Below are 14349 nucleotides of genomic sequence, written 5' to 3'. Positions count from 1 at the left end.
TTTTGTTTTAAATCACATCAGGATTCATAATTTGTGGCTAAAAATGATTGTTAACATACAAAAATTCGAAGTTTCGAAAGTTCCTAAAAATTCGATGTTCCACAAAGTTCGTCAAAAATAGTTTCACCATCTTGGGCCCATTTTTTAAATTTTCTGCATGACTTCTATTTTGTATGAAAAAATTTAAAAAAAAATTAAATGTATTTTGGATATTGCAAATTGAATTTTTATTTTGTAAATAAAAAAAAGAGTTCTAATTTTTGTTCTCAGTGTACATTTTTTTCATATTCAACCATCATTACTCTATAACTCTTTCTAAGACACTATTTCGATACGACTCATAGTTTTTGAGATATAAATTATCAAAGATTTCTCTCACTCAAATCGATACGTCCTTTTCAAAAGTTACGCTTGAGTCAAAAAATTCCCAACTGCTGTGGAAAACTCATATTTCCTCTAACCCAAACGGAATACACACTTTCATTCGAATCAAAAATACTCATGTTTTGTCATTTGTCGATTTCATTTGGAATTGCTGCATGGCTTCCAGCAGCTCCGGCGCCGGAAGGCCAACCAACATTTACAATGCTGGTCCCACCACCCGCACTTCCCCCAGATGTGCTAATCCCTTCGGAGGAAACTTACAAATTTTATTGCCAAGAGCAACTGAGGATAACCTTCTTCCACCCAACCCTTTTTTTTGGTCTCGAAATCGATCAAAGGTGTGATCGGTGATAAATTCAAGGACGCTAAACCACAGCGTGACGATAAGAATCGTCTTCAATATATTCTCCAGATACGTGATGTTAAACAAATTTATCTTCTAATGGGTATGAAGTCGTTAATCGACTTGACCCCTATTGAAAACATTTATACATACATCCAAGACACATTTGGATGATATATGATGCATATAACTAGCATATATACGCAAAAGTGGAAGCGACCCAGCAAACATTAAATCGTATAATTTTGCACGTGCCAAGTCTTACAAGAAATCCAAATAAATCAGAATCGCATATAATATCAATCAAAGTATGTATCGTGTATATTTGAAATCGTATAAAATGTAAAAACTCGATTTTATATACCATTATCAAATTAAGTCGCAATTCGGTATAATAAACATCAATTTTATGATGTATATTGTCGTAAAATATAATTAATCCGCATCATATGCGTATATTACGCTGATGCAGTTTATGTGTCGTATAAGCGTATAATTTAAATCGATTCAGTACTGTAGTAAATCGTGTTGCATGCTGAAGAAAATCATGAAACAGTAAATCATATTAGATCCTAATAAAGAACATATTACATCATATTGAAATGTCAATGAAATGCTGATGCACTCGGAAGTTAACCGCTGTTGAATTAAATTTCAGGTGGCCGCGCGAGATAGCTGGTGGATGATAATCCAGACGACCGGAGTTCGAACCCACATCGGAGCAGTTTCCACCAAACATCAATCTGTGTCATTTTAAACATTCATATTCCACTCCCAACATAAGTCAATCAATCAATTATTATTTCTACGAACATAAATACTCATATATAAAAATGGCGATTCGTGAGGTTATAATAAACATTTCACTAAACTATTTTGCGCCATTAGTTTTTTTTTCCTATGTCTGTAATAAATCGTATACATAATCGCTATTATAGCCGGTCAAAGTTGCATATTCATCCAAACAAATTTGGTAAGCATTTGCCATGTATGTATATGGCCTCCACTTTTGCATGCATATGCCAGTTAGGCGCATTATATGCCAACCAAATTTTAGGGCATATGATGTTATATATACGCTTGTTATGCGATTTAATGTTTGCTGGGGATATACGTATATGCCATATTTTATACGGCTTTAAACAGCGATATACGATGCTTTTTACGCTGATATGCGATTTGAACCGACAATTCTATTTAAAATGAATAGAATGTGCGTATTTAATACTGCATATCGCGATACTACGATGATCGTTACACCGATATGCGATCTAATCCATTAATAATATAGAAAATCGTGTTTTTGCATTTTATACGATTTCGGATACACATGATGCATCCTTTGATTGGTATTTCATACGATTGTAATTTGATACGAATTTATATGCGACCTAGCTTGTGCAAAAGTTATACGATTTAATGTTTGCGGGGAAGGCTACCCAGCAAACATTAAATCGCATAACAAGCGTATATATAACATCATATGCCCTAAAATTTGGTTGGCATATAATGTGCCTAACTGGCATATGCATGCAAAAGTGGAGGCCATATACATACATGGCAAATGCTTACCGAATTTGTTTGGATAAATATGCAGCTTTGACCGGCTATAATAGCGATTATGTTGGAATTGAATTGCGATTTAATATGAATATATTCATGAATTGTCAAAGCACCAAATACGACTTTTGCCATACTCATATACGATTTATTACAGACATACAAAAAAAAACAAATGGCGCAGAATATTTTCGTGAAATGTTTATTATAGCCTCACGAACCGCCATTTTTATATATGAGTATTTATGTTTGTAGAAATAATAATTGTTTGACTGACTTGTGTTGGGAGTGGAATATGTATGTTTAAAATGGCACAGATTGATGTTTGATGAAAATGGCTCCGATGTGGGTTCGAACTCCGGTCGTCTGTGTTATCATCCACCAGCAATCTCGCGCGGCTATCTGAAATTTAATTCAACAGCGGTTAAAACTTTCAAGTGCATCAGCATTTCATCGACATTTCAATATGATGTAATATGTTCTTTATTAGGATCTAATATGATTTACTGTTTCATGATTTTCTTCAGCATGCAACACGATTTACTACAATACTTAATCGATTTAAATTATACGCTTATATGACACACAAACTGCATCAGCGTAATATACGCATATGATGCGGATTAAATATATTTTACGACAATGTACATCATAAAATTTATGTTTATTATACCGAATTGCGACTTAATTTGATAATGGTATATAAAATCGAGTTTTTACATTTTATGCGATTTCAAATATACACGATACATACTTTGATTGATATTATATAGGATTATGATTTATTCGGATTTCTTGTAAGACTTGGTACGTGCAAAATTATACGATTTAATGTAAATTACCCATTGTTCGAAGAAATTTAAGGTGTACACTCAATTTTGCGATACCTAGAATAGAGATTGTTTTCAATTTTTAGGAAACAATTAGCAGTAAACTTTTCGCGGAATTTTATTGCACGTACAGCTAGTTAAATGTGTGAGTAATTAATATGCATCAAAAGAATCAATGTATTCAAAATATATAAATAATCAAATATATATAAAACCAAAATGAAAGGAAAGTATCGTGAAGTAGTGCGATTGACTGTATATTATTTATCGATATATTCGTCGTTAGATTCATACGTGCAAAAGCAAAATACAAATGTTTGACTTTCCTAGAGTGGTCACACCTGTGAAGGAATTGCACTTGTGGAAGAATTGTGAACTGTAAACTATAAACTAATCGGTGGTTTATGGTTATTTTTTACAGTTACAGTTCCGGGAATATTTTTTTATAGTATATAGACTGAACAATATCGACATGAAAACAAGTCGCAGGAAGTTCCTACAAATATTTGTATATCATCTTTTTATGTCCCATCAAAAAGTTCGTCGGGTTCAGTTTTGATGTGAAATTTGGAATATAAAAGTTAAAGCAAAAAAACCGTTTTTTCATGGTCACCCTAATGCTACTTAGAAAAAAAGCGCTAAATCGATTATATTAAAAGATGGAAAAAAGCTTTGTTCTACAAAGTGGTTTAAAATAACTGGAGCTACAACATTGTCGAACTATGTTCATCTCTATCTATGAAGATAAGAAAGTTATAATTCTTATTTCATCGATAATTTAAGTCACCCTATTTTTGATGATATAAAAATGGTCGCTTTATCATTTGTAACAACTTTTTCTAAGACAGTTTTTATCTAGAGAATAAATGTTGATCTCTAAACGCTAATTTCCACTTAAATGCATCTCATGGACCATTGTGCAATAAAACCACAATCGATTAATACGTTTTTATGTTATTTTACAGCTTTTCATGAATTATATTCAGTTGCTTACATTTAATTAATAACAAAAGGTCGAATTTCGTTGTTTGTGTTGGAGTATCAAAAATTACTCTGTTTTGAGATAGTTTAGGATTAGATGACTATTAAAACTGAATGAAGATGAAGAAAACATATTTTCTGAAGTTTATTTTATTCATTCCCTCTTCTTCAAATAAATATCAATTTACCATGAACACACAATAGCTTAAGGCATATGATGCAGAAAACAGGTCTAAACTTTATGCACAGGTATTATTCGGTTGATATTTTTAATAAATTAGTTCAATATGCTTTTAATCTTTCTCCTTTGGTACCTATTTGATTGAAAACATAAAAAAATCATCGAATAAAATGCTATTCAAATGAAGCGAACAAAAATCAAACTTCGGACAGATTGAATTCAAATTTCGGACACTCTATTTTCAACAATACAGTAAACACAAACAATCACAGTAAACTGTTAACGATGATGAGAACTGATGAAACATGGGAGAAATTTAAATGTTGATGAACGTAGAATTTACTACGTGCTCACGCTAAGCAAACGTCAAACACAAATGATAGTGAGTAGTGTTGATAGATTTTTGCCGATTATGTTATAATTCAAATGTAGTTCTCATATGAAATGTTAGTGAAACCAAGGGATTGCTCTGAAGAAGCAATTTGATATTAAGTTTATAGTTATATTATCAGTGTATTAAGTATTTCGAAATATTAGAACAAACTGTCCAAAATATGATGTAGTCCGAAATATGATTCAGAACGGTATACGAGTTACGATTTTGAGCGCGAGTACAGGAGAGTTAAAACACAGACAAAAAACTGGAGAAGATGCATTGAGTTACGAGCGTTACGATAGAGCGATATATCTGCAACTGGCTATATGGTCTTTGCAACCGGGCCAACAATAGAAGTTGACAAGACTGACAGCTCCAAATAAATAAGAAAAACATAACAAATAGCTTACTGTTTTGCCCACAAGCATTTCAGCGTTTCAATGTTATAATTAGGCAGTTTTGATATTTGATCCCATTCGAATAAACAAATTTGGCGATTGAGATGGCGATTTTTATGTAAGTGCGACGCGAATAATTGGACATTTTTGTAAACATCGAGTTTGGGATCCAAATTATGGCCCCAGATTGAAAGTCGACACTGTACCACTGCCATCGCGAATGTCCAATTACTGGTCAAAATCGCCTCTTAAGCGCCCCATACACGCACAATACTATTGTACGAATTTATTGACATTATTATTGAAGATTGTCCACAAACGTACAATATTATTGCGCCACAGTCATATTTGTGCAATGGAATTGAATCTTTTGGAGATGATATTGAAGTTTGTGCTAAATATTGCACAAGGGTGGCTACTGACGTTCAATATTTTATCACTAGCACTTGTTTGAACCTGACAACTGGCAGAGAGGAAAATACAGGGATGCCGAACAGCACAAGATGTCATAGCTTCCAAATAATATTAACTTTCTGAAGACTATTGCCGCTCACCAGTAAAATATGTTCTTCGAAACAAATATTCTCTGAATAGTGAGATTTTGTTGGTGTAATACAAAAATATTACATATTTTCCAACAAATTGTATTTTTCTGTTATTTCTTGTCATCAAACTTCTTCAACTGTATGTACCGTAAGTACATTTAGTAGAATTTCATTTCCGTGTATTATTGGCAACCCTGTCCAATTGGTATGAGAAGTCTGTTTGTTTATATACCGCCTGTTCCAAGTTTGATAGGAAAACAGGTTTCGGAATTGTCCCTTCTATACACAGGTCTTATGTTAAATTAGAAATATGTTGAGTGATACCGATATTAGCTGTGATACCGATGTTGATCGCAGTGAGCAATAGTTTAAAAAAAAAGAAGCAACGAAAACATCGGAAATGGGCCAAACAGTGGTTGCTGAACAGAGAGAAGTACACTTATGAAGTGTTATTTAATGAGCTCAGAATGACTGAGCCGAATGACTTTCGAAACTTTATCCGAATGGATGCTGGAATGTTTGATGAACTCCTGGCTTTGGTTGCTCCTCAGATTGAGAGAAAGGATACTATTATGCGAGATGCTATTCCTGTAAGTCAACGTTTATCGATAACTTTACGGTACCTCGCAACAGGAAATACATTCGAAGATCTTAAGTTTTCTGCTGCCGTTTCACCGCAATCAATTGGCCACATTGTTATAGAAACCTGCGCGGCTCTGATTAACAGCCTCAAGGAATACATAAAGGTAAGCTCCTTTTCATATACATATCTATGTAACAATTATTATGTAACAATGCATTATTGAAAAAAATAATAATAATAAAGAATTTTATGAAAACTTATATGACATATACGACTTCTTATAATTTTTATATTTATTGAAAAGTAACAAAATGGGGTTTCGTGTTCTGCTCATCAACTTCTAGGTATTGGTGGCTGGGTGATGAGATATATTCAACATTGACTGGAGTGAACGATCGTGGGGGGTTATTGATAACCACCGAGTCACGGTGTAATGTTCCCATTTGTCCCTCGAATAATATTTCATTGATGAACTTCTTCGCTAACATCTGCTGAATGGGCTCCATTTTTTTAAGTTCTACTCCCCAAGCTGCAGCTATTGTATCGTGATCGTCAGGTGATTTTTGGAGGCGTTTGCAAGCCAGTTCCATCAGCTCATCTGTTATATTTCCTGTTTTCTTTCTCTTCTTGAGTGGTCCAAGTTGAGTCTGCAAAAACATGAATAATACATTAATTATTAATAATAATTCCTGTTTTTTTATATTTAATACAACATATCTGTTCAATTGATTTATTTTAGCTACCAACAACAGAAGAAGAGTGGAAAGAAATCGCACGAGACTTCAATGACCGGTGGAATTTTCCGAACTGCTTGGGAGCGGTAGATGGTAAACATGTTGCGATAAAGAAACCTCATGGCTCTGGATCACTTTACTTCAACTACAAGAAATTTTGCAGTATTGTGATGATGGCAGTAGTGAATGCTAATTATGAGTTTATCATGGTCGACGTGGGAATCAATGGAAGAATATCGGACGGCGGTGTCTTCAATTACACAGAATTTGGAAGAGCATTCTCTAACAAATTAATTAAAATCCCGGAAGCTTCACAATTACCGAACAGTGAGAAACGGCTGCCATTTGTTTTGTTGGGCGACGATGCTTTTGCGATGACGGACAATTTCATGAAACCCTACCCTCTAGCAGAATTGTCATTGGATAAAAGAAATTTCAACTATCGATTAAGCCGTGCACGTCGTGTTGTAGAAAATGCCTTTGGTATTTTGGTCAGTAGGTTCGGCTTATTTCAGAAACAAATATCACTGTCCCCTGAAAAGGCTGAAATTCTAGTTATGACTTGTTGTTATTTACATAACTATATACGAAAACGACAACCACGAACCTACATTACTAGGAGTGATGTAGATGATGAAGATTTACAATCCGGAACTCTCACAAGAGGATCATGGAGAAAAACGGTTGCGAATGAAGGAACACCTCTTCAGGCTACTGTGTCCAGAAATGCACCATCAAGTGCAAAGATTGTGAGAGACACCTATTGTCATTACTTCAACAATGAAGGACAATTATCATGGCAATTGAAAGCAGTTTCATGAAGTGAAGTGGTTTTTCCCGTAACACCCACTTTTATAACAAGATGATTTTTATTGTAATTCATTGTATGATTCTTATTCACGATACCATGTAACTATAATTAAAAATGGATACAAAATAAAAATAAAGGACTTACATTGATCTCTGTAGAAGCTCCTCCATAATTTATATTGTCAATGACCTCGATCCCTGCATCTTCACAATAAGTGTGTCCAGAATCTAGAACCGGGTTCATCGAACTGATTGAAGCGGTTGGTGTTTCCTGGTTCTGAAGAAATCTCATTTGTTCGAAATACCACAGCGTGGGTTCAACTTCCTCTGCACCTGCACCACTTTTTTCTGCGTCTCGAATCCTCTTCAGCTCTTTCCGGAAGTTGGTCCGCAAAGAATTAATTTTTTTTATAACATCTTGTTTGTCGGCATCGGGAGCATTTTCTCTGTATTTCTCTATCAGCACGTCATACTGTTCAATTTTCTTTAGACGGTTTGTGTAATCCTTGCACTTGATGTCCCATAATGCCGGGAGTGAACGGTAAACCTCGATAAACTCGAGAATAAATTGCCTGTCGGCGTTTTTGACGGCCATCGCGACTCACACGTCCTCGAAAAAAAGTCCGTGAAGTTTTTTATGAGAACACTCACTTTACACTCTAGACGATGCAAATGTAAACATAAACTTTAACATTCATTGACACCAATTGCACAACGTCGCCCGTAGACCATGCAATATTATGAGCGTTGCACAATAAATATCTAATTTTTTTGATATCATACAATATATTGTACAACACTTCAATATCAGAAACAAACGTTCAATTTTATTTCACAACCTCCTGTGTTGTGCAATAATATTGTAGATGTATGGGCCGCTTTATACGACGCTGAGTGGTGCCTCGGTATGTCCAATTAGAGGTAACATACTAAACCGTTTTGTCTAAAATTTCGAACACTTCATTTTGGCGTGGGACTGCATCTAACCGGAATATATGGAGGAAATGAAAACCCAAACACAGAACATGCAGGAAAAAATGAAAGATTTCGAATGCTTAAAACTCCAACATTCTTAATAGGGCGGAAAGATGTTTGCATGAATTGGTAGAAAATGTTTCTACGCATCTATCACGATAAAATGTTATTTTCCATAAGATAAACAATTGAATAACTGTAAAATGTCAAGCGTTATCTAAACGCAGTAACTGCCACGTTTTGATTGGCCCGATTTACGGTTTCCTCAACACAGACGTCAAAATTAAGGAGCCTGGGGAAATCGGCATTACAAATACATGCAAGTAGGGGGTACTTTTGTTCCACCGGAATGTGTTTCCCTAAAACCTACGTCTAAACTGAGGAGCCTGGGAAAATCGTCATTTCAGATACTAGAGGCGAATGAACTTTGAAGTTTAAAACTTATATAGTATAAAAAGTAGAAGTTGAAGTTGTTGATTCATGCAAGCCGGGTGGTACTTCTGTATCCGCATGTTTTTTTTGCACTCCGGAATTAGACACACATTCCGGAGTGCAAAAAAAACATACGGACTGCAGAAGCGGGTACCAACACAACGCTTAGGTTCGGTTATTGAAAACCGCAGTGAAAGGTATGCCTTTATATCTTCTGCTCACTGAATTTCTACAACCAAACTAGCGTTGGCAGAAAACATGTCATCTTTGGCAGAAAAGATGCCATTTCCTGTTCATGAGAGTCAAATGCGGAAATAATGAGCTATTTTAAAAGCTTAAAAATGGTTTGTATGTATGCGAGCAGACATCTCTTTCTGTTTTCTTTTCTCTTTTCATTTGGGATTGTGCAAAAAAAAGTCTATACGACGTCAATGGGGATCGAACCAAGGCCGGCTGGAATGCAAAGTTACTTTGCACGACCACGCTATCCATATAGCTACCAGCGCTATTATAAAGAAGCGTGATAATATTACACCTCATCATAAAATGAAGTTGGAAGGTGTTTTCTAAGACGATAAAGAAGAACATGAACGAGAATATATCTTTCTCTGTCTGGGCCGTGTATTTGGCAAACTATACGAAAAGCTTTCATATGCTTTCATTTAAATGTGTCTCCTGTTTCGCTCCCTCATATTGGCTCTAGCATATATATTATACAAATGATATACATGTATTGGGGAGTAGAACATTTTATGTTATCTTTCAGCTCATATAATGTGATAAATCGGGATGCTAGAACATGTGCTAAAAATTAATTTTGGGTGTACGCATACCGTTTGATGATTGGGCAAAATGCTGTCGTCCAATTTTCTTGTAACGAAGAACATAATCTTTTGCTGTTACATGGCATTTGTTCAAATTATTCACTTACAAAGCAAATATGTTGAATTCCAAATTTGAAAATTGTTTTATTCAATCAATAATTGAATCAATACAAACAAATGATTACTAAGCCAACGGTAGTTGCCCGTCAATGTTGGGGTTATATCATAGATACAACCCACCAATTTTTCTAAAATGTAAATTTACTAGGCTTCAATGTTATAAATAATTGAATACTGAAAATCCTTACAATATTTGGGGCACAGGCTCCATTTTATCATCATTTGCTTAAAAAGTAACTGTCAAAAGCCGGGATAAAATTTTTGTGTTAACAAATTTCGTAAAAAACAGGCATCGTAAATTTTTCAATTGTTGTAATTGTTTTAGCTATTTTGTTTGCTGTTTTAATGTTAAGTGCTAGAAAAAGTAAGAATTTACTGTAAATGGATGAACAAAGGATCTTTTATGCTTTTATGAAATAAGTATTCAAATAGTGTTCCAAATTTCGAAATTTGAGTCAGTGACGAAAAAGGTGTTCGAAAAAACAAAACATATGATATTGAATATCTGATAGCTACTATTGCATCAATTTAGTACAGTGTCAAGTTTGACATCAGAAATCGAAACAAATATTTGTGTTTCACAAACCCATGTCCGGATTAACGAAGCACATTCTGAAGATGATTTCAAACCCGGACGGATCAAAAGTTAACGATTAAATTTCTTAGTGAAGGAGTTGCATGAGTGTTCATAAAATAATAGTCATAAAATAACAATGAAATATCAACCGCTACAAAAATCAATAACTAATTTCTCTCAAAGAAATGCTGCTGACAGAATGTGTTCGAAATTTAAAGCAAAAGTGTCCGGAATTCAAATCATGATTAAAAAAATGTTTGGACTTCAAATCACGGCACAATGAAGAAATTTACAAATGTTGAACAAATATAACATTATTTTGTAAAATCCTGTGACTCATAACATAAATGAATGCCGGTAATTTCCCATGCCATGATATATCAATATATTTAAATAGTTGAAGTGATCATCGTAAGCGATTTCGAGACATTACGATAAATCCTCGTATGTCGATTACTGTTCTACTTTCGTTCATAAAACAAAAAGACATTCTGTGATTTATACGTACCTTATACTTACATGCTTAGGGAACTATTAATTGACAATTGCTTCTCAATTGATGAATCTTAAATATCCTCAAAGATACTGATGTTTCGCCACATTACATTTCAACAGTGATCTATGCAGCTTTTGCTCTGATATGTGCGATGAGGAATTTCATCACGTGCTAGTCCCTTCTCTCCATCGAGAGCAGAAATTGAAAACTATCCTGCACAAGTTAAGCAATTCCACTTCCCAGTTAAGCTCTTATCCTACGTGCGGCAAATGCCGGCTAGAGTTCATACACAACCAGAATATTCCCGAGAGATGTTTCCAAATTTTGTCCAGTGCCAAACCAAATTACATCAAGATGGAACCAGAGTTAATGATTGATGATCACGAATTGTCGAATAGCGATAGCATTTTTGATACAGACCCAACTGAACAGGAAGCTGAATTACCAATCATCGGAAAAAACGAAGAGGTATTCTTTATCAGCGAAATGAACGAAGAAAGCGACAATATATCACCGATTCCAGTTGCTAGAACGGATACACAAAGAAAAAGTAATTTGGATATTTTGCAGAAGAAAGCTCACTCACCTTCAGTTAATTTTAAATGTAAAAATTATTTTATGTAAATATTTACTGACAATTTGTTTCAGAAACAAAATCGTTAGAATGTGAAAAATGCAAAAAAAAAACAGTTCGCTCAAAACACGGTCTCATATTGCATCTTCGAACTCACACGGGTTGGTTAAAAAAGTTCTATCCGATGAATCATTCAACAAGATCATTACTTTGTAGGTCAACCTCGTTATGCTTGTCCACATTGTCCAAAAGCGTTCAAGAATACTCATTCTCTTCAAAGTCACATTCGAGTTCATACAGGTTGGTGAATATGTTTTACTACAATGAACTAATCAGCAGGATCATTTTTCGCAGGTGAACGTCCTTATTCTTGTCTGGAGTGTCCGAAAGCGTACAAGGTTCATACAGGTTGACTAATATGTTTTATTATAATGAACTATTCAGCAATGACACTCCTTTACAGGTGAACGTCCTTATTCTTGTCCACATTGTCCAAAAGCGTTCAAAGATTCCTGTCATTTTCGACGTCACATTCGAGTTCATACAGGTTGGTAAAAATATTTTCATTATAATGAACTATTAGCAGGATCATTCTTTTACAGGTGAACGTCCATATTCTTGTCTGCAGTGTCCGAAAACGTTCAAGTATTCTAATGCGCTCAAACATCACATTCGAGTCCATACAGGTTGGTGAACATATTTTGCTATAATGGACTATTCAGCATGATAATTCCTTTGCAGGTGAACGTCCTTATTCTTGTCCACCTTGTCCGAAAACGTTTAGAACTCATACAGATCTCCAAAGACACATTCGATTGCATACAGGTTGGTAAAAAATGTTTTACTACAATGATCTATTTTTTTTTTTTTTTTACAACTTAAATGCATTTTTATTCAGATGTTTTGCTATTTGCATACATATTTTACAGTTCAAGTGACACAGTCTGGGCTTTACATCTTTGGTTCAGCTTTTGGATTTAAAATCATACTGTTGAGCAAAAGTTCCTTATTTTTAATTTGACAGTTGTTCACCATTTTAATGGTATTGTTTGAAACAACAATGATCTATTCAGCAGAGTCTTTTATTTGTAGGCGAACGTCCCTATTCTTGCCCACATTGCCTGAAAGCGTTAGCGAAAGGTTCAGTGCTCAAATCGCACATTTGAGTTCATACGGGTTGATAAACAATGATTTTATTTAATAGTGAACCATTCAGTATTGCCATTTGATTGCAGGTGAACGTCCCTATTCTTGTCCTCATTGTCCGAAAGCTTTTAAGGATTGCACATCACTTAAATGCCACATTCGAAATCATACGGGTAGGTAAAATGTTTTACTACCATGAATAACTCGACAGCGTAACTTATTTGCAGGCGAACGTCCCTATCCATGTCCGTATTGCGACAAAGCGTTCATGAAATCTTCAGCTCTTAAAAAACACCTGAAGACACATCGTAATGGTACAGGCGTATCAGGGCAGAAATCACTGGTGACTGTAAAGAAAGAGATGACTGAATGCTGATGAATCCCTTTATCTTTGATTGCGATTGTATAATAAGGCACCTGGGATTCGCAAAAAAAACGGTTCAACTAACGATACGAGAGCGAAAAAATGGGTGGGTTGTATCTATGATATGAACGCAAGGTTGACGTGTGATTACCGTTGGCTTGGTAATCATTTGTTTGTATTGATAAAATTATTGATTGAATGAAACAATTTGTAAGTAAAGAATTTGAACAAATTCCATGTAACACCAATTCATGTACACATGTATAAAAACTTTGTAAAAAAGAACAGCGCAAAAAAACGTGTAAAAAAACCTGGGTGTATTGCCAAAATGCAATCCAATGGAGTCTTGAATAACCAAGCCAAAGCGTTGTGGTCGTACCCGCTTTTGTAATCCGTGTTAGACAAATATTCTGGAATACAAAAAATTATAAGAGGTTGTGTCCAAGATACGACCGCATTGTTGACGTAGAACTACGCTGTAATTTTATATAAGTTGTTCATTTATACCTTCGGATATTATTGTATAATGCTGTGAAATTTTAGAAGCAACTGCTTAGTAGAATAATCTCTGAAATTGTTTTTTTCATTGTAGAATCAGTTGACGGTAATTGATTGATGATTCATTCTTGCCCTCGCAAAACAATACACTAGCTAATCGTATGTCGCAATTTATTTCATGTCAATGCATTGAAAATTTATCTCGAACGCTATTCCGGTGGCCTTTTTCGCAATTGAGATAGACTCGGTTACAGTCGATTAAATATATGTTGCACCAGCACCAATATTCCACATCTCATAACTGCATCAATATATCTTTGGCACCGCATGGAAACAACAACAATGACAACACTTGCATGTATCAAATATCATGCTACATGTTATTTAGTATTGCCTCAAAGAAATCGAACCTCTAGGCATCGTTCGTACAACGTAAACCAAGTGCCAAACAAGCGTTCGCCATAGCATGCATACAGAGCCATGCATTGGTGGCTTGAAACTACTAGAAATATAAACACTTCTCATCATTTTGCGCTATTCTCAAAAGAAACGCTCCTGTTAATATTACTGGCCTTGAAAAAAATTGCATTACTTTCTCATGCTCGAGAGAAGCACACC

The 14349-nt window shown here is 34.9% G+C and overlaps 3 protein-coding genes across 4 annotated transcripts; 2 read left to right on the top strand and 1 right to left on the bottom strand.

Annotated features, from left to right (window-relative positions):
• The first annotated feature begins 5023 nt into the window (after positions 1–5023).
• On the top strand, positions 5024–13518 carry LOC129767899 (oocyte zinc finger protein XlCOF19-like). Of its 2 annotated transcripts, XM_055769168.1 has the most exons (10): positions 5024–5171; positions 11269–11699; positions 11798–11884; positions 11940–12023; positions 12078–12131; positions 12187–12270; positions 12326–12409; positions 12465–12548; positions 12959–13042; positions 13097–13518. In XM_055769168.1, the coding sequence occupies exons 1-10, from the start codon at positions 5158–5160 to the stop codon at positions 13243–13245; spliced, it is 1155 nt and encodes a 384-aa protein (XP_055625143.1). In that variant the 5' UTR covers positions 5024–5157; the 3' UTR covers positions 13246–13518. The 2 variants fall into 2 exon arrangements, with proteins under 2 accessions (XP_055625143.1, XP_055625144.1); XM_055769169.1 differs by lacking the exons at positions 5024–5171; positions 11269–11699 and adding an exon at positions 9291–11010.
• LOC129767902 (uncharacterized) lies at positions 5963–8576 on the bottom strand. Its single transcript, XM_055769171.1, has 2 exons — positions 7871–8576; positions 5963–6828 (listed from the first exon to the last, which is right to left on the bottom strand). The coding sequence occupies exons 1-2, from the start codon at positions 8318–8320 to the stop codon at positions 6475–6477; spliced, it is 804 nt and encodes a 267-aa protein (XP_055625146.1). The 5' UTR covers positions 8321–8576; the 3' UTR covers positions 5963–6474.
• On the top strand, positions 5964–8574 carry LOC129767901 (putative nuclease HARBI1). The gene is made up of 2 exons (XM_055769170.1): positions 5964–6344; positions 6921–8574. Exons 1-2 carry the CDS (start codon positions 6066–6068, stop codon positions 7734–7736), a joined length of 1095 nt encoding a protein of 364 aa, XP_055625145.1. The 5' UTR covers positions 5964–6065; the 3' UTR covers positions 7737–8574.
• Positions 13519–14349: the final 831 nt, after the last annotated feature.

The sequence above is a fragment of the Toxorhynchites rutilus genome, chromosome 2, assembly GCF_029784135.1.
Source record: "Toxorhynchites rutilus septentrionalis strain SRP chromosome 2, ASM2978413v1, whole genome shotgun sequence".
Taxonomy (NCBI): domain Eukaryota; kingdom Metazoa; phylum Arthropoda; class Insecta; order Diptera; family Culicidae; genus Toxorhynchites; species Toxorhynchites rutilus.
The sequence above is the reverse complement of the archived record's forward strand: the minus strand, read 5'-3'. Positions and strand labels throughout refer to the sequence as shown.

Coding starts and splice junctions, on each gene's coding strand:
- LOC129767899 (XM_055769168.1), top strand. Junction 11,700..11,797: donor AACGGATACACAAAGAAAAA/GTAATTTGGATA, acceptor AATTTGTTTCAG/AAACAAAATCGTTAGAATGT. Junction 12,271..12,325: donor TCACATTCGAGTTCATACAG/GTTGGTAAAAAT, acceptor ATTCTTTTACAG/GTGAACGTCCATATTCTTGT.
- LOC129767901 (XM_055769170.1), top strand. CDS start 6,066: ATGACTGAGCCGAATGACTTTCGAAACTTTATCCGAATGGATGCTGGA. Junction 6,345..6,920: donor GCCTCAAGGAATACATAAAG/GTAAGCTCCTTT, acceptor GATTTATTTTAG/CTACCAACAACAGAAGAAGA.
- LOC129767902 (XM_055769171.1), bottom strand. CDS start 8,320: ATGGCCGTCAAAAACGCCGACAGGCAATTTATTCTCGAGTTTATCGAG. Junction 6,829..7,870: donor GAGCTTCTACAGAGATCAAT/GTAAGTCCTTTA, acceptor ATGTTTTTGCAG/ACTCAACTTGGACCACTCAA.